This window comes from Macaca fascicularis, chromosome 12, assembly GCF_037993035.2.
Source record: "Macaca fascicularis isolate 582-1 chromosome 12, T2T-MFA8v1.1".
Taxonomy (NCBI): Eukaryota; Metazoa; Chordata; class Mammalia; order Primates; family Cercopithecidae; genus Macaca; species Macaca fascicularis.
In genome coordinates this window covers 111978212-112002095 of record NC_088386.1, presented here as the reverse complement: position 1 = coordinate 112002095, position 23884 = coordinate 111978212, and the positions used below count along the sequence as shown (strand labels likewise).

General features: G+C 43.8%; 1 protein-coding gene across 2 annotated transcripts; it reads right to left on the bottom strand.

Annotated features, from left to right (window-relative positions):
* Positions 1–1861: 1861 nt before the first annotated feature.
* Positions 1862–23826, bottom strand: TMEM169 (transmembrane protein 169). 2 transcript variants are annotated; one of them, XM_005574224.5, is made up of 3 exons: positions 23724–23826; positions 8725–9117; positions 1862–5025 (listed from the first exon to the last, which is right to left on the bottom strand). In XM_005574224.5, exons 2-3 carry the CDS (start codon positions 8993–8995, stop codon positions 4403–4405), a joined length of 894 nt encoding a protein of 297 aa, XP_005574281.1. In that variant the 5' UTR covers positions 8996–9117; positions 23724–23826; the 3' UTR covers positions 1862–4402. The 2 variants fall into 2 exon arrangements, with proteins under 2 accessions (XP_005574281.1, XP_005574282.1); XM_005574225.5 differs by having other exon boundaries at positions 23730–23826.
* Positions 23827–23884: the final 58 nt, after the last annotated feature.

The window sequence follows — 23884 nt, the reverse complement described above, 5'->3', positions numbered from 1 at the left end:
CCAAGCTCTGCACAAATTACAGAAGTGTGAGCAAAGGAATCAAATGGCTATTTTGGTGGGTTTTTTTTTTTTTTTGGTTTTGGTTTTGAGATAGGATCTCACTCTGTCACCCAGGCTGGAGTGTAGTAGCTCTATCTTAGCTCACTGCAACCTCCACCTCCTGGGATCAAGCCATCCTTCCACCTCAGCCTCCCAAGGGGCTGGGACCACAGGTGCACACCATGCTGTTATTTTAAGCCATTGTGTTTTAGGTGTTACAGCAGTAATAAATAACTGAAACAACAGAGATTTTTTTGAACTATTGCTACAATGTAGACAATGTGCTCCCTTCAGGTAGTTAACAAAGGCAAATAAAATTTTTATTTTTGTAATTATAATTTTGTAATTATAATTATAGTTGTAATTTTAATTTTGTAATTATAATTTAAGTTGCTGGAATATGTTTGCATTTGATATTACCTTGAAAGTGAACTATATGAGTAATGACTTTGTGAGCATTATAAAAAATTAAAATGTACAGGCTTTGTGCTCTGACAGAGAGCTGTTACAATGGTTATATGGGTAACTGAGAAAATAGGTAGAATATTAACAGAGTACAGATATGAAATAAAATTTTATATCCTGGCCGCCATGGTGGCTCATGCCTGTAATCCCAGCACTTTGGGAGGCTGAGGCGGGTGGATCACCTGAGGTCATGAGTTTGAGAGCAGCCTGGCCAACATGGTGAAACCCCATCTCTACCGAAAATACAAAAATTAGCCAGGCATGGTGGTGGCGCACCTGTAATCCCAGCTGCTGGAGAATCACTTGAACCCAGGAAGCAGAGGTTACAGTGAGCAGAGATCGCACCATTGCACTCCAGCTTGGGAGACAAGAGTAAAACTCCGTCTCAAAAAAAAAAAAAAAAAAAAAAAAAACAGTTTATATCCCAAACTGATGTGAGCAGTGAGATGTCCACTAATATTTTTCAGCATTGCACAAATTAAGCTCCAGGTAGCCATTCTGAAATGGCAAAATGAAACTTTCACATCATCTGAAATTAGTTATTTTTAAGATTTAGAATCTTGTTTTATAGAAAATCATGCGTTTTACTCTTCTTGGATGTGAAGTGAAATGAAGGGTGCTACCTAATGTCAATAGACAAGATGACTTGGAAACACATCAGTGTCACCGTATGGGCCAGACATGGTTTATTGAGCTCAGTACATTATGGCTGTTAAGCAACTGGAAAATATAGTCCTCCTCCTTGACATTCACCACGATGATCAGGTAACTATGAGCCAAAAGAATTGTTCAAATATGGTGTTGAACTCTCCAGTTTCTCCTCTAATGGTCTCTGTGGTGTTTGCTGAGAGTAAAGATGAGACACTTTGGTTCTTTTTGGTTCTATTTTTCCTTCCTCTAGTCTAGGCTTTTACATACCTCTATAGAACCCCTTTGAAATGATTTTAATTTACAAGCCTATTTCTTCCACTAGATAAAGGCCATGTCAACTTTATCTAGGTATCTCTTGGGTATGATCTCATCAACATCCCACACTCTTCCATGGCACCACAGCCACTTTACCTGTGTCCTAATCATGACTTTTTGGCTTTTCCCCTTGGTTTCCCCAACCCCAGAAAAATGGGACAAATGTGGTTGCAAGTTTCTAATGTGGTTTGTGAAAATAGTCCACCTAAATAGAATTCCCCAAAATTAGTGAAGCGTGGAAAGAGTCCAAACATAAGGACTCATATTAAGATCATTACATATATAACATACATATAGGACAGCCATCATGCTCACCCTTTTTCTGCAAGCCATAGCATTCAAAGCAATTTTGAAGAGCTTCAAAGACAAAATGAACAAATGATAATCAGACTTTATTTTTATTTTGTCTTCATTTTAATTGTTCATATCTCTGCAAATGCACCATAGAGCACCAAGGTTAACATTAAAACTGTTGGGCACTTTTTTTCTTGTCAAGCTAATAATAGTTATTTAAAAAAAAAAAAAAAAAAAAAAAAAAAAAAAAAAAGAGTTCCTCTGAAGGTGGAGCTCAGCACCATACATCAGGCAAATGTCCTGGGCTCTCTGTGGGGAGCATGACCAACTCCTGTGGTTTGATTCATCACAGCAGTTCTTTCAACAGCTTTGTTTTGAGATATGAACAAAAGAGCACCAGCTATTCTTATAAGGACCCAAATCTCCCAATTCTGCTGACTTCTTAGGAGTTGATATTTTGAAATTAGAAGGACACCCTTAGGAGTGACTCTTTTTTTTTTTTGTAAGTTCAGAGTCTGTTAATCTGGATTAATCTGGTTTACACTCCCTAGAGGCCAGGAAGACACAAGTTTCTCAGCACAGCAAAGATCATGTCTGTGGTTAAACTCAGAAAGGTCTGAGGGAGTAAAGCTCTGAGTGAGGTTTTGCCAAACAAGAGAAGGCTAAATCTGGCTTCTTTGTGCTTAGGGCTACTGATCTCTGTTGGAAGAAACTTTGGCAGATCCAATTCCTCCCTTGCTGGTCTTTAATCTAGGTTAAATAATACCACTTCGTCCCACCTCCACCACCAGGACAAAGAGTTATGCTACTATTATAAATTGTACTCTCCTGTCCACTATTCCTTTCCAAAAACAAATCACATGACATTACAGAAGCTTAACTGCAAAGTATATGAGGTGCTAATATCTATGTATAGCATATTCGAAGTATATGTAGCTAATATCTATATATAAATTCTCTGTGTAAGATTCAGGCCTAAATAAATAAATGAATAAACAAATGAATGAATAAATAAATAAATAAATAAAACCATATTAGCAGTTTGGGGTTCTGAATGTATTTAAATGATCGTTGTGAGGCAAACATTCTGACTTGCCTACCAAAATAACCATTCTTTCCTATAATCCCAGCACTTTGGGAGGCCAAGGCAGGCGGATCACCTGAGGTCAGGAGTTCAAGACCAGCCTTGGCAACATGGTGAAACCCCATCTCTACTAAAAAAAATACAAAACTTAGCCGGGCTTGGTGGCATGCACCTGTAATCCCAGCTACTCGGGAGGCCAAGGCACAAGAATCGCTTGAACCCGGGAGGCAAAGGTTGTAGTGAGCCGAGATAGTGCCACTGCACTCCAGCCTTGGCAACAGAGTAAGACTCCGTCTCAAAAAGCAAAACAAAACAAAACATAAAACAAATAACCATTCTTCCTTTTTCTCTTCAATTAGTGTGAACCCAATATTTAGCTGAGAATATAGCTACCCAGCCCAACAACTACATTTCCAGCCTCTTTTGCTCATGAGATCATGTGACTGAGGTCTTGCCAATGAGATATAAGAAGAATTGAGTGGGACTTCTGGGAAGTCTCCTTGAACAGGAAGGGTGTGTGCTTCTCTGCCCTTTCCTCTATTTTATCAGAAACATGGGGCCGGGTGCGGTGGCTCAAGCCTGTAATCCCAGCACTTTGGGAGGCCGAGACGGGCAGATCACAAGGTCAGGAGATCGAGACCAGCCTGGCTAATACGGTGAAACCCCGTCTCTACTAAAAAATACAAAAAACTAGCCGGGTGAGGTGGCGGGCGCCTGTAGTCCCAGCTACTCGGGAGGCTGAGGCAGGAGAATGGCGTAGACCCGGGAGGCGGAGCTTGCAGTGAGCTGAGATGCGGCCACTGCACTCCAGCCTGGGCGACAGAGCGAGACTCCGTCTCAAAAAAAAAAAAAAAAAAAAAAGAAACATGGATGTGATGGCTGAAGATGTAATCAGCACTGGGATGTTGAGGATAAGGATAAGGGTACATCCTACTAATGGTAGAGAAATAGAAGAAGCCTGGGACCTGGATTACTTCACAGGGTCCCAGGATAGTCTGCCTCCAGACTTCTGTACAAGAAAGAAATACACTTCTATCTTGTTTAAGCCACTGATATTTTAGGGTTTTAATTCTATGCAGCTCAATCTAAATCTAAATGATGCACACAAATGTTTACCTTCTGCTACACTGTGGTAGCCCAGCTTCCTAAATGTCTCACTCCATCCCTGTCTATTATCTTGGTGGATGTGGTTACCCCTGAGGTTCTTTATTCTCCCTGACACATTTAGTCACATACTCCCCTCAGGTCTAGGCACCGGTAACACCTTCAGGCTCCCAAAATGACACACCGGAGAATTCCGTTGTCCTAGATAAATGGTGATTTTAGGGCAGGGAATCAAGAAGAGTTTGTCCATTGGATGAACTGCTTTGGCACAATTGCTCGTCTGTTCCCTGCCCTCCTGGAACCCTCAAGATGACAAAACTGATCAGTTTGGACTATGGTTTCCCAGAAGAACTGCAGAGAGCAGGGGGTCATTTAAAGAAAGAATCTGCTGGAATTGTAAGATGATATATAGGCTACTGGGGCCAGAGGAGGAAGTAAGTTGTTGGGAGTTTAGACCGTGGAGGTTTCTACCTCTTGGATGGGGTCCTTGTTGGAGAGAGTGCTTGAGATATTGTCGGATTCAAGCAACTCTACAATGCTGTAGGGAGAACAGTCCTCTAGACCCAGCTTGCTGCAGAGCCAGCCACAGAAGCCTTTCTCCATGTCCCGGGCAGCTTGCCACCATGCTCCCCAGGACCACGAGAGCTGGACCACAGCGGCGTAAAGGCCCAGGGAGGAAGCCATGGCCATGATGAGCACTGGATAGAAGAGAATGAGGCAGGGGCAATACGAGATCTTGTGCCAGAAAGTCCTTTCCTCATTATACACGAGGAAGATGTTGTACCAGGTGATAGTGCCATAGTAGAAAGAGACAACAAAAGAGAGGATGAAAACCACAGGCAGGCAGACCAGCGTCCAGAGGACCACATGGGGCCCACGGTCGGCTCCCACCTGGCAGGCCATTCTTCCTTCAGGCGTCGTTTCCCTTGATGACTCTTTAGGCTTGGTCAGTTCCTGCAGCTCTTTCTCTGTCAATGTGACATGGATGTCCACCATCTGACCCTTTTTCTTCCCTCGTGTGATGGTCCCAGTTAAGGTGACATAGCGGCTGTCCAGAGGCAGGTTCCACATATCTGCAGGGTACAAAGGAGGTGAGAGTCAAGATCAGAAGAGTGGGCATTGCATCTCCATGTCGCACCCTCCCAGGCTGGGCATGAGGACAAGAGTAGCCTTTTTTACAGCATCTGGCACAGTCCTGAGTCAGTGATTCAATGGGGGACTGAGTGGGTCTCCCTTGGGAAGGCGACCACTGGTGTTATTGCTCCCACGTGAACTCACACTCCTTGTGCCTGGGCCCTGATAAAATTGTGAGGCATGTTAAGCTTGTTTTTCATGTACTCTCTCTGCTTTTGGGGGCCTCAATCTTGGCACAATCTCTGTGGCATGGAGGAGTGTGAGGAACTTTGATACAGACATGATGCAAATGATGATCCTATTTCTAGGTAACCGGTGCTGTGAAGATACTGTTCCTGTGTGTCAGCTACTCTGTCAAGACTGCATGTGTGTGCACTGGACTGATGGACAGCCACCACCTTCCCTTATCATGAGAGGGGGCCCCTCACATGCCTGATCCAGCCCTCACATCTAGGGGCTGCACGCACACACACATGCATCCCACATATACCATACACATACACCCTCTCACATACTACATACACACCATACACACACACACATGCCATCTCCCATACACACGACACTGTCCCATACACACAACACACCATGCACGTCACATACACATACCACATACATACCCCATACACACACCACATACCCCAAACACCATACATAACACATACACCACACACATGCCACACACAACCTCCCCACACCTGCCACATACAACACATACATACACATGCCATATACACACCACATACCCATACATACCACACATACACACAACATACACACATCACACACCACACGCACCCCACACACACATAGACACATCACACACACCACACATACACACACCATACATGCACACAAATGCTACCCCCCACACATTCCACATATACGCACTACACATACCCACCCACATGCCATAGGCACACACCACATAATATACACATTCTACACACACACCACATACCCATACATACCATACCACACATACCATACACATACACACACCACACACATACCACCCACACATACATACACCATATACTCCCCCATACCACACCACCCACACCCATCCACACACACAACACACCACACATCACACACATACCATACAACACACACAAACAGCCCACACACCTCCACATGCACCACACCCACACCGCACACCACACATACACACACATACATGACACACCCACACAGAACCAAATAGCCATCTTCTGGCCACCCTAGAAGTCTGGGTGGGGATGGGAAAATACAGGCTTTAGGCAGGCATGGACCTTGGGCCCTGTGGCCTCCTTGCCCCACAGCTGAGAGATAAGACGAAGTCACTTAAAGAGCAGGGCCCTGGATAGTGGCAGGAACTCTGCTTACCCAGAGAAAAGGAATGTGCAGTCCCCCAAGCCCCATCTTTTCCCAGTCTTCATCACGGTAAACACCACCATCTATCCTCTCTGTCATTCCTGTCAATCACCCAGGAGTCATTATTGATTCCCCTCTTTCCCTCACTCCCTGCCTCTGGTCAATCAGCAAGTTCAGATTGCATCCTGAATCCAGCTTTCTCCCGCTATCACCCGAACTTCTCCATTAGTGCTACTGTGGCTGCAGGGACATAATAGTCTCCCATCAGCATCCAGTCTTAACCCTTATAATTCATTCTTTATAGAGAAGCCAGAGTGATCTTTTACAAATATAAACGAGATGATGTCTCTTTGCTTAAAAGTCCTCCATTGCCTTCCTCTTGCACCTGGAACAAATCCCAAACTCTTTGCCAAGACCTGCAAGGGTCACCAGGATCCATCCCCTGTCCACCTACCTGTCCTCCTCTCACCATCCTCCCGCTTATTCCCTATACTCCCTACACTGAAATAACTCCTTTCCATAAACAGGTCAAAGCTGCTCTCACCTCAGGGGCTTTGCCCTTGCTGTGCCGCCTCCTCCAAAAACTCTGCCCTAGAACTTTTCGCGGTGGCTCCCTCATGTCATTTGGATCAATTCAAATGTTACCTCCTCAGAGAAAGCTTTCACAACCATGCAATCTCTCCCCCACCACCTTCCACCCTCCACCAGTACTCATCTTCCCATCAGCGTGGTTTTGTCATCTTCGGAACTCATACCACTACCTGAAAAAGTATCTTTTATTTGTTGACTTGTTCATTGTCTGTCTTTCCCTGAAGGTCAACTGCAGAAGAGCAGGGAAATTGCTTATCTTATTCACTGTGAGCATATGTCTTAGAGATCTATCCATCTACACAAGTAGATCTGCCTCATCTCTCTACAGCTGCACAATAATAATAATAATTATTATTTTTTTGAGATGCAGGCTTGCTCTGTCACCCAGGCTGGAGTGCAGTGGCAGGATTTTGGCTTGCTGCAACCTCCACATTCTACAAACACACATTCTCCATCTCCCAGGTTAAAACAATTCTTGTGCCTCAGCCTTCGAAGTAGCTGGGACCTCAGGCATGCCCCAGCACACCTGGCTAATTTTTGTATTTTAGTAGAGATGGGGTCTCACCGTGTTGGCCAGTCTCAAACTCCTGTTGTTGGTCTCAAAGTCCTGACCCCACGTGATCTGCCTGCCTTGGCCTCCCAAAGTGCTGGGATTATAGGTGTGAGCCACTGTGCCCAGCCTCCACAATAATTCTTAATACAAATACATCATAGTTGCATTAGCTGCAACAAATATTCGTATACATGCCTCCTTATACAAGGATAACATGGGCACAAGTTTCATGGAGTAGATATTGATAATTTCTGGGTCATGAGGTATGCATGTTTTGAACTGTGAATTTTACTAAATATTTAATAAATGTTGACAAGTTTCCTCCACAAAGTAGTTGAGGCAGTTTCCACTTTCACTAAGGTGCATGAAGTATATCCATTTTCTCATATTGATGTATTCATAGTTTACACAATTTTTGGCAAGCCTACATGGGAAGGAATACTATATCTCATTGTTGTCATCATTTGCCATATGATTTTCTTATGGCAAATTTTCTCATAATTTTCTTTATTTATATGAAAGTCAACAATTATTATTTTATATACATTAAGTAGTTAGCATAGTCTGCTTGTGTTACCAATTTTTGTGTATAAATCAGCCTCTTCCATTACATTAGGAATTCTGAAAGGGTGGAGATTTCTGTACTATCTAGAAAAAATGTAATAGGTGCTCAGTAAATACCATTTGTTGAATGAAGACTGTAATATTGCGCCAGGCGCAGTGGCTCATCCTATAATCCCAGTGCTTTGGGAGGCTGAGGTGGGTGGATCAATTGAGGCCAGGAGTTCGAGACCAACCTGGACAACATGGTGAAACCCAGTCTCTACTAAAAATACAAAAATTAGCAGGGCATGGTGGAGCATGCCTGTAGTCCCAGCTACTCAGGAGGCTGAGACAGGAGAATCGCTTGAACCCAGGAGGTGGAAGTTGCAGTAAGCCGACACCACGCCACTGCACTCCAGCCTGGGTGACAGAGCAAGACTCTGTCTCAAAATAAATAAATAAAAGATGGTAATATTGCAAGAAGAAATGTATCACCAAGAAGAAATAGGTCAGTAAGCATACGCCTGTCTGTTCTGGAAGATGCCCTTTTGGTTTCCTTCTCATGGCTTTAAACACGTGGGCTAGAGAGACTTACCATCATCCACAGGGTAGTCTAGGAAATCATCTCCCTCCTCCTCTTTCGGCCGATCTCCACCTTCTGATTCACTGGGCTCCTCGTCTGTTTTCTCGTTGTCTGAGCGGTAGATGATGATGGATTCTGGGCGTGACTCTTTCCTCTTCTTTTTCCTGCGCCCTATTGTGGATTCGCCATCCAGCGCCAGGGCAGCAGCCACAGCCTTCCTGAGAGAGCCCTGGTGGGGGCTTGGGAGCTGGACCTGGCCTTCTACTGCTGCTGGCTCTTCCATCCCAGCCCTGACGTCTACCTATGTATTATAAAGAGTTGGACTTCTTTGAGCAAACTCACAGTTCACACATCACAGAGCTTCTTCCTAGATGGGGCTATGCGTGTCCCAAGGATGCATTCCACCTGAAAGATAGGAAAGCAAAGCCATCAACAGGAAGCAAATGGGGTGAGATGGACAGGAATGTGGGAAAGGATCCTCAACTTGGCAGAAGCCTTCCTCTCCCTTTACTTCTTGCAACACTTTATTTTGGGAGTGCAATAGAAATCTCTTACAATAGATAGTGAATAAACTTTTGCTACAGTAATATTTTTATCATTTATACAAACATATAATATTTGGCAAAATCCATGTGAAGGAATACTATATCTCATTGTTGTCATAATTTGCATTTTCCTTATTCATATGAAAGTCAACAATTATTTTTTTTTTACATACATTAAGTAGTTAGCATAGTCTGTTTGTGTTACCGATTTTTGTGTAGAAATCAGCCTCTAGTTGGAGCATGCAGAGTATAAGGAAGTTGGGTGAGGAAGCCTTACCAGTAAATGAGAGTTAAGAATCACAGGTAGGCCAGGCGTGGTGGCTCACCCCTGTAATCTCAGCACTTTGGGAGGTTGAAGCGGGTGGATCACCTGAGGTCAGGAGTTCGAGACCAGCCTGGCCAACATGGCAAAACCCCGTCTCTACTAAAAATACAAAAATTAGCCGGGCACAGTGGTGGGTGCCTGTAATCCCACTACTTGGGAGACTGAGGCAGGAAAATTGCTTGAGCCTGGTGTGGGGGTGGGAGCAGTGGAGGTTGCAGTGAGCCGAGATCATGCCACTGCACTCCAGTCTGGAAGACGGAGTGAGACTCTGTCAAAGGAAGAAAAAAAAAAGAAAAGAAAAAACCACAGGTGGCTGGGACCAGTACTCCAGACTTCTGGCTATTGAGTCATACATTAAAACTATACTCAAATGGATAAATATAACATTAAGCAAGCCACTCACAGATGGTACAACCTCACCAACCATGTCTACCTTGCTATTCTGTAAAGGAAATCTGTCTCCTGGCTTCTTGTCAGCCCACAATCTCAAAAAGTTGCTGGGATTTGTCCTATCACATGCTGCAAGAGCAGTGGAGAGGCTTCACTTTCACCCTTAAAATAACATTGTCTCTCCACTTTCTGTTCTGGACAGCGCAGGTCTATATACCTGTCCTTCATTATTTTTCCTGGTAACTTATTTGTTAAAGAAAGCAGGTCATTTATCGTGCAGATTCTCATAGTCTGGTTTTTGCTGATTGCATCCCCACAGCATATGCCTCTGAATTCTGTGTTATGAGTTGATAGTTACATAGAAAGTCTTGATCAATTTCATGTTGAAATTTTTTTGGTTGATGGTTTGTTTTGTTTGGCAAGACAACTTTAGAGGTGGTGTTTTGTACTTCCATTAGAAGTCCCCTAATGTCTGGTTGACTCTTTTTGTGAAGTTAATAGCCCATTTATGGCCATTGACTATACCCATTAAATCATTAGGGGTTACAGAATGATGCTATTCCATTTCTCTCACTTCGTCATTTATTAGCTAGAATACTGTCATACACTTTTAACATACCCAGTTTTAATCCTAGTGAAAGAGGCAAATGTTCCTGCTGTTATGCAATATTATTGGCATTTATACTGTGAAAAATAGCATAGGAACTATAGTGGCACCCCATATGGATATAAAAAGTTTCCAAGCTATTTACCAAAAAATTCCCCACTTTTCAAATAACTGTGCATATTATTGAGAATAGCAAGCTTCTACTCACAACCCTGCTGCCCCACACTCCTCGAGGCTGTACACTCTTCAGCAACTCCAGGTTACTGGCTGTTACTTTTGTTCCCAACTCCCAAATCCCTCACTGTATTTCAGTGCTCTCTGAGCTTTTCCTTTCTTGCCACATGTACACCATTTGCCATCCCTTTATTCCCAATAATAAAGCTTCTCCTCTCATGTGTATTCAAATGTTCCCAGTGTCTAGTGGACTGGCCCAGTGGATGGGAGTGGGGCAGTGGAGAGAAGAAAGAAACAAAAATTTCACTAGGCTCTAGGATTCCACTAGGCTCCATTCATTTTGAAGCAAATCCCATGTCTAAAAATTATATATCTTTGGTAATTACTATGTGACAGGAAGGACTGTATATCATATCTCTTCAAATGCCAAAATACATATTTTTTTTCTCATTTCAATGTTTCTAAAATTTAGGTGAATTTTAAGCCCAATGGAATGGCTTTTTCTCTCCCTCCAGGCAGGGGAGCTCTCCTCTGCTGCTCTCTCACCCAGTATTTCCTCTGTCCTCTGTTAATTTTCTTTTCCTTTTTTTTTTTTTTTTTTTTTTTTGAGACGGAGTCTCACGCTGTCGCCCAGGTTGGAGTGCAGTGGCGCGATCTCGGCTCACTGCAAGCTCCGCCTCCTGGGTTCACGCCATTCTCCTGCCTCAGCCTCCTGAATAGCTGGGACTACAGGCGCCCGCCACCGCGCCCGGCTAATTTTTTGTATTTTTAGTAGAGACGGGGTTTCACTGTGGTCTCGATCTCCTGACCTTGTGATCCGCCCGCCTCGGCCTCCCAAAGTGCTGGGATTACAGGCGTGAGCCACCGCGCCCGGCCTCCTTTTTTTTTTTTTTCTTTGAGACGGAAGTCTCACTCTTTCACCCAGGCTGGACTGCAGTAGCGCTATCTAGGCTCACTGCAAGTTCCGCCTCCCGGGTTCACGCCATTCTCCTGCCTCAGCCTCCTGAGTAGCTGGGACTATGGGCGCCCGCGCGCCCTGCTAATGTTTTATATTTTTAGTAGAGACGGGGTTTCACCGTATTAGCCAGGGTGGTCTCGATCTCCTGACCTCGTGATCTGCCCGCCTCGGCCTCCCAAAGTGCTGGGATTACAGGCATGAGCCACGGCGCCCGGCCCCTCTGTTAATTTTCTTTGTCTTTCTGTTGGATTGGCAGGTGTTGGATCTAAATTAACTTTATACCAGGGCACTTAACCCAATGCCTGGAATAAATCAGGCACCCAGCGACAGAATTGGGAATCTTAGTGGTAGGATCCACAGGAAGAAATGGGCAGGTTTCACTACATCCTCACTGCCTGACTTTGCCTGGGGGGTGTACTGTGGGCAGAATGAGCGCAATTATCTTTAAATTCTTATACATGGAGCTTTCTGGACCAGGAGACTAATTTGGCTGAGGCGTCTAAAAGTACAAAGATGTACACAGGGAGAAGCAGGGGAGACAGCCCTCCGAAGGTAAATAGCTCCCGAGGACATGTAATCCAACCGTTAGAATGCTGAGCAGGCCTTGGGCAATGATGAACTCGACCAGGGCTCTTCTACCAAAGTGGCCTCAACACAGAGGACAGCGGACCTCTACCCACAGGAAACTGAATGTGGAGGCTGAACGCGATCCACCCCCAGGTGAAGATTTTCAGGTTTTGTTGTTAAATATATGTATATGTATATGTATATGTATATGTATGTACACACACACACTTTTTATTATTACTTTAAGTTCCAGGATATACATATATATGTATATCTATATATGTACTTATACATATGTATATATACACAAATGTGTATATATACACATTTCTCATTCTACTCTCTAAGTAGAATGTTTAATACAAAAATGTTTTCCCTGATCAAGTCCTCTTGTAAACTGACACTCAGAAAGCTGCATCATGGTAATTCTATGGTAGGAACGACCTCTGAACAAACCACTTTGTACCTACTTGAAGGATGCAATGATCACAGCTTGGGAGGCCACCCTAATCCACTGTGTGTTCCTACTTAGATCTTCTGTTTTTCTCTGTAGTTTCCTTGGCCCTTCTATACAGTGTAAGTTTTCATACTAGGGGTTGAGACCCTGAGGAGATTAAAGGACCAGAACTTCTGAGCTGGGAGAAGGTTTATGTTCTGTACTCCTTACTCCTTCTTTGAAGATGTGCCTAGATGTTCAGAAGGGAGACAGAAATGTTAAAGAGTATATGTGAGAAGGCAAGTTGCAAATCTCATACTTCTCGTTCCCTTTTCCTCTCTCTTTGTTGAGGGGATAGTGCTCTAGGAAGATGTGGCAGGGCAAAGTGAACACATGCATGGAGATCATGACCCTTATTAATGGGCCTTACAAACAAAAAAAGGTAGCCGGGTGCGGTGGCTCATGCCTCTAATCCCAGCACTTTGGGAGATCAAGGCAGGTGAATCACTCAAAAAAATTTTTTAAATTTAATTTAAAAAAACATAAAAAAGCTATGGTGTTCGACACTCTTGATTTGGTTGGGCACAATGGGAGAGGCCAATGTTAGATAACAGGAAGAGCTTCCTGAGCCCAGGGACAGACTAATATAGAAAATAGTAGCTAAGAGAAGCTTTGGAGTCTCTTGGGGATATAAAAGATAAACGTGATCATCTTGTCAGCTGATGGCGGAGAGGGACAATCCTATCGGAGGCAAAAAGAGAGATGACTTTTGAACATCCCATTAAAACCTTAGATAAGAAATATGAAATGTAAAGGTTGGTGAGCTCCTGGCCATTCACATTAGGGGGCTATTTTTTGCCTCAGGCACAGCTCATTTTAGAAAGGTGCCCAGCCAATGTCTACTCACAGTAGTCACAGGACAGAGACACTGTCCTTGATTTACCTTGAAACATGATTTCCTCATCTCCCTACAATTAGAACATTATCCTTTGAGACTACAAAATATTCCCACAAACTTAGGAAAAGATGGATTGTTTTGTAGTCATGGTAAAAAGTAGACAGTAGAACCAGTTTTAAACCTGTTCAATTGATTAACAACAATCTCCCTCAGCGTCTTAGTCCATTTGAGTGGCCATTAAGAAAATACCGTAGACTAGATGGCTTATAAACAACAAAGATTTATTTTGTACAGTTCTGGGAGCAAAAAGTCCAAGATCAAGGTTACGGGTTTGGTTAAGGGCTCACTTTCTGGTTCATAGAGGGTGACTTCTGACTGTGTTTTCTCCTGGTTGAAGGAGGAGCTGACTAGCTCTCTGGGCCTCTTTTTTTTTTTTTTTTTTTTTTTTTTTTGAGAGGGTGTCTCACTCTGTCACCCAGGCTGGAGTACAGTGGGGCAATCTCAGCTCACTGCAACCTCTGCCTCCCGAGTTCAAGTGATTCTTCTGCCTCAGCCTCCCAATTAGCTGAGACTACAGGCGCCCGCCACCACGCCTGGCTAATTTTTGTATTTTTAGTAAAGATGGGGTTTCACCATATTGGCCAGGCTGGTCTCAAACTTCTGACCTCATGATCTGCCCGCCTTGGCCTTCCAAAGTGCTGGGATTACAGGCGTGAGCCACTGAGTCCAGCCTCTGGGTCTCTTTTATGGGGGTACTAATCCCATTCCTGAGGACTCCACCTTCATGACCTAAAGCCTCACCTAAAGCCATCACCTTGGGGGCTAAGATTTCAACATATGGATTTTGGGAGAACACAAACCATACCATAGCACTCAGCAAAGTTGTTTTTGGAAATTAACCCATCAGTCAGTCCTTTGTTTCTGAAAGTCAATCAGGTGAGTAACTCTGTCCCTGTTTGGCTGACTTTCACACTAGTGTGAGTTGACTTTTGGCCAATCAGGGTCTGGCACTCTGATGTTGGCTTTCAAAAACGTGCTCACTTAGGCAGTTGTTGATTTAACATGTTTAAAACCAGTTCTGGTGACTACTTGTTATCACGAATACTGAAAAAACAGTGTTTTCCTAAATTTGGGGGTATTTTTTATTGTTCCTGCAAGGCTGGAATGGTATCAGATGTCTCAGTACTAGAATATGAGTTATCTGTTGTCATGCAACAAATAACCCAAAAAGTAAAGGTTTAAAACAATAAAAAAGTTATTATCTCACACAATTATGTGTGTCAAGAAACTGGGAGTGCCTTAGCTGGGTGGTGAGTAGTCTTCTCTACCTGCTTCCTGCCTATAGAATTTGGAGGTCCAAAAGCCTTTTGTTTTGTTTTTGTTTTGTATGGTTTCTGAACCTTTTAGTGTTCTGTGAACAGAATTTTCTCAAAAATTCTGTGGGATTCCTATAAATAGTTCCTCTGAGTCAGAAATGTGAGAGTGGCTTAGCTGGTTTTGTTTCAAGATCTCTAAAGATGTCAGGGCTGCAGTGATCTGAAGGCTTGAATGAGGCTAGATCTGCTTCCAAGATGGTTCACTCACATAATGCTGACTCAGTTTCTCTCCACGTGGGCCTCTCCATGGTCCACCTGAGTGTCCTCATGAAAGTGGCTGGCTTCCCCCAGTGTGAGTGGTCTGAAAACAGGTATTTTCTTTGACCACCCTGACTTGACTCTTGATCCCATCTCTTCCTCATCTTTGATTTCCTCCTTCTCCAATAGCTCCAACTTCCTTCTACTGGCTCTTTCCCCTTTGCCTTCAAACAAACTCAGAGTTCCTTATCTAGAAAAAAATAACTTTACCTTGCCACTTTACTCTATCTGATATCCCATTTTTTTCTCCACCAAGCTTTTCTATCAAATAGTTTATAGCCACTCATATCCAGTTCCTCCTGCAATCTTCTGCCCTCTTTTTCTCCCCACTCCCAACCTCCGTACACACACACACATATGCACATGCAAATCACTTGCAAAGATGATTTAGGCCAGGAAATTAGCATGTATCAAGCCTTAGGTGTCAGGCTGTAAGGTAAACTCTTTATAGACGTTACCTTACTTGCATGTCTCAACAAGCTTGACGGGTAGGTCTTATTTTCCTCACTTGACCTATTAGGTTCAACATGTTAAATATAGCAGTGAGAGAACTTGGGTTTAACTCTATACTTGCATAACTCTAAAGTCCAAGATTTCCCCACTGAGAGTTAGAAGTCAAGGCCAGGTGTGGCGGCTCACGCCTCTAATCCCAGCATTTTGGAAGGCCAAGATGGGTGGATCACTTGCAGTCAGGAATTCAAGACCTGGCCAACATGGTGAAACCCTGTCTCTATTAAAAATACAAAAAGTAGCTGGGTGTGGTGGCGCATGCCTGTAATCTCAGCTACTCAGGAGGCTGAGACAGGAGAATCGCTTGAACCTGGGAGGTAGAGGTTGCAGTGAGCTGAGATCGTGCCACTGCACTCCAGCCTGGGTGAGAGAGTGAGACTCTGTCTCAAAAGTAAAATAAATAAAATAAAATATAATGAAAATAAAAAAACTAGAAGTAGTCAAGTTGTAGTAGCTGCAGTGAGCAGCTGATGGTTTTTGGGTTTTTGGTTTTGTTGTTTGCTGTCGAAAACCCTATTTCTCCTTCATTTGATGACAGATCCACTCATTTCGGTGAGGAACAGTCTTGAAAGTGCCTGATGGGATCACAGTGACCACTTCGCCATTCTTACTCTCCTTGTCACACCAGTGCTGTTAATTCCACTAATTTCCAAATCTTTCTTGAACCTTCCCTCACCTCCTTTAACTTTCTACTCTCTCTTTTACCTCTCAAACCTTCCTTCTGTCTCTTTTGCTCCCTTATCTGCCTTCTCCAACCCATAATTGCCAGTATTTTGTAGGCCCGATTCTTAATTCATTGTCCTCTATTCTCAATAACACACTCTGTTCCTCTTGTTGAAATATACAGCCTTCCTGCACACAGCTGTAGGACCACTGCTATACCAAGAACACCCAAATCTAGATCTCAAGACTGTATCTCCAATAGCCTGGCAAATATTTTCTAATTGAATTCCCATCATTTTAGCAAAGCATGTTCAAACCAAACTCATGTTTATTTACAGCAGACAACCTCTCAGTGTTACTAAGAGGAAAGGAAAAGGGGGAAAGGACAGGAGAAAGGGATGAAGAAGGAAACTCCACAACATTTGTGGGGTTTACTGACTGTATAATTTGGTAGGTTCTGTGTTAATTGATTATATAGTTCAGGCATTATCTCACTTAATTACACATTCAAAAAGTATTTATGTATTCATTTATTTTTAGAGATAGGGTATTTCTATGTTGCCCAGGATTGACTTGAACTCCTAGGCTCAAGTAATCCTCCCACCTCAGCCTCCTGAGTAGCTGAGACTACTGTCATGTGCCACTGTGCCCAGCTTCAGTAAATACGTATTAAGTAACACTATGTGCTAGATATTGCACAATTGTTCTAGGTACAACAAATCTTTTTTTTTCTTTTCTTTTCTTTTTTTTTTTTTTTTTGAGACACAGTCTCGCTTGGTCACCCAGACTGGAGTGCAGTTGTGTAATCTCAGCTCACTGCAACCTCCATCTCCAGGTTTAAGCGATTTCTGTGCCTCAGCCTCCTGAGTAGCTGGGACTATAAGCATGTGCCACCATGCCCAACTAATTTTTGTACTTTTAGTACAGATGGGGTTTCACCATATTGGCCAGGCTAGTCTTGAACTCCTGACCTCAAGTGATCCATCTGCCTCGGCCTCCCAAAGTGCTGGGATTACAGGTGTGAGCCACCATGCTGGCCTAGGTACAACAATTTTATGAAGCAAGTATTATTTTGCAGACGAGGACACTTGGACTTAATAATAGTAACAACAGAAACTTATTGGATGTTTATTGTGTGCCAAGTGCTCTAAGTACTTTAAAATAATCATATTGTTCAATATTCACAACAAACCAATGAAGTAGGTACTGTTTTTATTCCCATTTAGAGGAGAAATTTGCTCAAGCTTACATAGCTAGTAAGTGGTGGGGATGGAACTCACACCCAACTTTGCTAATTTCAAAGCCCATGTTATTTTCATTGTGCCATACTACTCGCCAACATTTATCCAAAGATCTATAAACTTCTAGAATGTTCTTTGATGAACCCATTTCCTATATGAAGGACATATTTCCATATACCTAATAATAATTAGTCTCAAAGTACTGCTAGTCATTCCTATGAAATCTTTTTGTTAATTTGTTCATTTGAATTTCTCCTACCACCATATGCCAGAATATAGCCTTCATACTACTTCCTGTAAACTGGAAGTCATTCTAAAATAGAAGACATTCCTCTACCATTTTTTACCATATTAATGTTGATTAATAAACAAAACAAAACGAAACAAAACAAAACAATATTTTTATTTTGTCTTGCCATTACTGACTAAAATACATCTGAAGGCCTGTCTGGTGTTTGAGGCTCTCCATATTTGCGCCCCACCCTAGGATTCAGAAACAGTTTTTCCCCTTCCCTTTCCCACATGACTACTCAACACATCTGCTTATGTTGATTTATTCATCTTTGTCACATTTCTCCACCTTTTTCAAGCCTGGCTCAAGACACACTCACTCACTCACGTCCTTTCCTGTGACTACCCCAGCCCCCACGTCCTCTCCTCCCACCCTAACCCTGTGTTGCAGGTGTATGGTGAGAATTCAATGAATGGCCCAGTATAAAATGCCTAATACATGACTGACACTTCATAAATATGTTTCTATTCCCTTTATTTGGCCTCCTTCTATATGCAATGTAATAGCATTTGCCATCTGAACCATACTCTTAATACTTAATTATACAGCATTTCATATCATTGTATGGATTATAGATGGCATCATGAGTTTTCATTCATCTTCCTAAGTAGATAACAAACTTCTAGAGATCAGGAACTCTCTTACTCTTTCTTCACCACCAATGGGAAAACCCCAGGGCTGGACATATAGGACAAAGACAGTATGTATTTGTTGACTTGATAGGACAGAGAAGAGAAAACGCCTTACCAGAAATATGACATAAATAGCTGTTAAGAAAGAAAAGCTTAATTCTCTTCCCCATTTTTGTATACTTTATTATGCTGTTAGTATTTGATCTGAGAAGCAGGTTCTAAACATCTCTCCTTCCTTTTAGATTTCTTTTTTTTTTTTTTGAGACGGAGTCTGGCTCTGTTGCCCGGGCTGGAGTGCAGTGGCCGGATCTTAGCTCACTGCAAGCTCCGCCTCCCGGGTTTACGCCATTCTCCTGTCTCAGCCTCCCGAGTACCTGGGACTACAGGCGCCGCCACCTCGCCCGGCTAGTTTTTTGTATTTTTAGTAGAGACAGGGTTTCACCGTGTTAGCCAGGATGGTCTCGATCTCCTGACCTCGTGATCCGCCCGTCTCGGCCTCCCAAAGTGCTGGGATTACAGGCTTGAGCCACCGCGCCCGGCCCCTTTTAGATTTCATAAGAGAGAGGTTAAAAGAAAATCTTACCCAATTTCCAAGGCTTTAATCAATAGACTTGAGAGGAGAGAGAGGACTTTGTTCTTTTCTCTGGAAGTTAAGCTGTGCCCATCTTCCACTTCCACTTCCAGTCTAAAGATTATTAATAGGCTGGTCACGGTGGCTCATGCCTGTAATCCCAGCACTTTGGGAGGCCGAGGCAGGTGGATCGCTTGAGATTAGGAGTTTGAGACCAGCTTGGCCAACATGGTGAAACCCCCTCTACTAAAAAATACAAAAATTAGCCAGGCATGGTGGCACACACCTGTAATCCCAGCTACTCTGGAGGCTGAGGTAGGAGAATTGCTTGAACCTGGGAGGCGGGTGACTTCACCCTGGGTGACAGAGCGAGACTCTGTCTGAAAAAAAAAAAAAAGATTATTACAAATGTGATATTACAGAGTGTTAGCTTCAAGCAACCATTAACTCTGGACTCTTGGTCATTGTAGGGGGGAAAACAGGTTTTTAAGAACATGCTTATACTCTAGAATTCATGCTTAGAATAACTGCTTTTAAGCCACTTTTGAAAAAAACTATCCAGATAATTCTTTTTTTTTTTTTTTTTTTTTTTTTTTTGAGATGGAGTTTTACTCTTGTTGCCTTGGCTGGAGTGCAATGGCACGATCTCAGCTCACCACAACCTCTGCCTCCCGGGTTTAAGCAATTCTCCTGCCTCAGCCTTCTGAGAGGCTGGGATTACAGGCATGCACCGCCATGCCCAGTTAATTTTGTATTTTTAGTAGAGATGGGGTTTCTCCATGTTGGTCAGGCTGGTCTCGAACTCCCAACCTCAGGTGATCCGCCCACCGTGGCCTCCCAAAGTGCTGGGATTACAGGCATGAGCCACCACTCCCGGCCCAGATAATTCTTAAATTCATCTACCCAACTTTCCCATCTCCACTGCTTCTCCTCTGGTCTAGGAGGCCACTGTCTCTTAACTGTGGTTCTAAAAAAAAATGCTCCTATCTTCCAGCTTCCACTCTTGCTGCCTTCCAATCAATTCCTCACTCAGCAGTAAGAAACATCCTTTACTTAATTTTTTTTTTTTAATTTTTTGAGACAGAGTCTCGCTCTGTCACCCAGGCTGGAGTGCGTGGCATGATCTCGGCTCGCTGCAACCCCCACCTCCCCGGCCTGATTCGCCTGCCTCAGTCTCCCAAGTATATGGGATTACAGGTGTGTGCCACCACGCCCAGCTAATTTTTGTATTTTTAGCAGACATGGGGTTTCACCATGTTGGCCAGGCTGGTCTCAAACTCCTGACCTCAGGTAATCTGCCCACTTCAGCCTCCCAAAGTGCTGGGATTCCAGGCATGAGCCATGGCACTCAACCAGAAACATCTTTTTAAAACATAAAGAAAATCAGATTGCCAGGTGTGGCAGCACGTGCCTGTCATCCCAGCTTCTTGGGAGGCTGAAGCAGGAGAATTGCTTGAACTTGGGAGGCAGAGGCTGCAGTGAGCTGAGATCGCTGCCATTGTATTCTAGCCTAGGAGACAGAGTGAGAATCCATGTCAAAAATAAAAATTAAAATAAAAAAGAAAATCAGGCTGTTTTCTGCTTAAAATCCTCCTGAAACTTCCTACTGTTATACAGGTGGAAGTCCATGTGGCCTAAGGACCTCCTGATCCTGCCACTCCATCTATACCACCATAGGAGGTACACTATGCTCCAATCACACTGGCTGTATATTTATTCCTCAAGAGCACCAAATGCTTCCAAATGCTTGAGGTCTTCTTCAGTGCTGTCTACTTTGCTGCTCTGCCACTCCACCCCTGCCTCTTCCTATGCCCGTTTTTTTTTTTTTTTTTTTGAGTCCTTGTTCAAATGTCTCCTCCTCTGAGCCCTTCTTGACAACCAAACTAAAAACTTGACTCCCTGCTCTGCCTCTCATTATTCTTCATCACAACAGCTTGTTTCCTGTATAAGACTTACCAACATTTGTGATTATTTATTTTTCTTTTACTTATGTATTGCATAGCTCTTCTACTAGACTCTAAGCTCTATGAAGTGGTACCATAGAAGACGACCAACAAGTAGATGTTCGATAAATCTTTTTAAGTGACTGGGTGAAGTGGTAGCAACTCAGGAATAGCTTATTTCTGTGAAAGCCTGAGACTAAGGAGAAGTTTAATAAAAAGACATCAATAAGCTCCTTTATATGCCTCGTTACGGCACAATTGCTAGGGAGTTTTGCTTCGAGGTGGGGGCAGGACCAGATGCCTCACTGACATTCCTTCAGCACTGAGATTCTGGAAGTCTAAATGTTGAGAATCCCACAAGCCCCTGTCAGTCTGAGCTAGCAGCTGCTTTGCAGAGGGGAGAAAATAAAGTTACCAGGCAGATGGGGTGGGGGAGGGGTGGGAAGATGAAGGCAGTCATTGCTCATGGGGTATGACAGAGCCATGGGGAGAGGTTTGGGGGTGTGGGAGGACCTTGGCCACAGGAATGCCTTTTTCCCTAGGACAAAGAGGGCAGTGACACAGAGCACAGGGAAGAGCAGCATTTGATTCAACCAAAGGAGTGGTCAATGCGGCATGGCGTGGTTGCCTTGGGAAGAGATGCCTCAACTGGAGGCAGAATTAAAATCTGAAACAAAGAGCGTCCAAGCAACAGAACTATTGCTGTGCTTCCAGGCCTTTTCGCCTGGAACTTAGTGGATTAGTGGACTTTCAAACCCTGACAGAGGTCAGAGGCAGAGGCAGAGATCATGCCTCTAATTTTAAACAAAAGATCACTTGAAGAGACCCCAAAGCTCTCTTAATCGCAGGTTCTGCCTGGATTGTGAAAAATCGCCTTCTGACTGCTCATCCTGCAGCTTCCTTGCAGCTGAGGAATGGCACCTTGTCATCCTCAGTGGGCATCACTGGCTTGCAGCCCTCAGTCCCTGTTTCACTGGAAGACATCAGAATCCCACTCTCAGTCTACTCGGCAGCCACACGGAAGCTGCAGAACACCAGATTCCCACTGACCTGCCCTGGCACACCTCTGAGAATCCATGGGTCCAGATCAGGGCATAAATCATGTTAAGTTATATCTTCAGTAAAGTTATCATTTAAAAGAATTTAAAGTGTCCCCACCCACAAGAAAGAAAGCCTGGACTTTTCTTGAATAAGTTACCCCTCAGAACTGAATCAATATTTCTTTTCCTTAAAAAAAAAAAATACTTTGTCATTGGGATCAAACCAAGAAGAGGTATATTTTTCTGCAACAATACTTTGAGCTTTCCTGTTTGAATTTACTTTGTTTTAAAGGAGGTGATGGTGTTGTGATTTTGAAAAATTGGTCCTAACTACAGAACTGACTTAAGTAGTAGAGGTAAGTGATTCCTGGATAAACTATCTAGCAAATGGCAACCAGGAGATTTATCCTTTTCTTTAATGAGTGTAGATTTGAATCTGTCAGCAACAAAGATAGAGGGAGAAGTGTTTCTAAAAAGAGATCAGAGAAGGACAAGAGGATGGAGGAACAGGGAAGTGTAGCTTCCAACAAGAACCGCAGCCTGGCTGGTGGGTGGGACCTCATGGAGGAAGTGATGTCTGATTCCTCTGTCAACCAGACCCATTTCCAAATGGCTTTTGAATCCTAGGTGGTAGGTCCAACAAAAGGATGATGGCATTTATTTGCCTTTATATCGTTTTAATACCTGTCAGGGGAAAATGCAACACTCTGACAACAGCCTTAGAAATAGCATCCCACCTGGATTGTTAAGACCACGGCAACTGGCACATTTGGCCAAGTTCTTATGGTGAAGTCTCAGTAGGCCAGTCCAGGTGTAATCTGACTGGTGGGTTGACAGCGGGAAGCGAGATGAAAAATAAGGAGCAGATCTGAATAATAAATCACTGTTACTGGGCACCAAAACACAGATGAGAAATTTCCCTCATCCTCAGCAGGTTCACCCTCCTGCACAAGGAATCAACTACAGGACATGATCTCAAACACCTATAGATGCATCTTGCAGGAAGCGTACACCCTTCAATGAAAGATCCTCTTCTGGACTTGCTATGCAGCCCAGCTGAAATGGATCAGGTCTCAAATCTGGTAAAGATGATCTTTCCCCTTGATTTTTGGGTGGGGAGTGGGAGGTGAGACAGGGGTGGGCCTGAGTTTATTTTTTAAATCGTGTATTCTCTTGGTTCTGTGGAAAACTGCAACCGTATCTCCTCTTCTCCTTCACTCTCTCCTCCCGGGCTCCCTCCCCAAGGATGAAAGGATCTGAAAGTCGGATTTCTCCCCCTCAGCTAAGCCTGCCCTTTCTCCCCTTCCCAGCCAGCAGCACACAGCACCTGGAGCCCCAGCATCGCCGACGTCCGACCCTGGCAGGCGGGCGCAGCGAGGGCGCCGAGCTGCAGCCCTTTTCCAGCTGCACTGGAAATTTAATTATAATTAATCGTGAGAGCTTCAGCCTTGAGGATTGAATTTTTGAAATAGAGCACACCCCGCTGGTTTCTTTCTGGTCTTTTTTTTTTTTTTTTTTTTTTTGCATTTCCCTTCCACCCTCCCCAGTGGCATCGAAATTTAAGAAAACGAACGAGGAGTCTCACCCACACCTGCCCAGGGATCGACGCTGGCGGAGGATGCGGACAGCCGGCGAGGAGCTGTTCTGCTCGTGGAGGATGCGGCTTTGCCGCGGCGCGCGGGCGGGGCGAGGGGCGGGGCAGGGCCGGGCAGGGGAGGGGGCGGGGTCCTGGCTGTCACGTGGGCT

Coding starts and splice junctions, on each gene's coding strand:
- TMEM169 (XM_005574224.5), bottom strand. CDS start 8,995: ATGGAAGAGCCAGCAGCAGTAGAAGGCCAGGTCCAGCTCCCAAGCCCC. Junction 5,026..8,724: donor AGACTACCCTGTGGATGATG/GTAAGTCTCTCT, acceptor TGTACCCTGCAG/ATATGTGGAACCTGCCTCTG.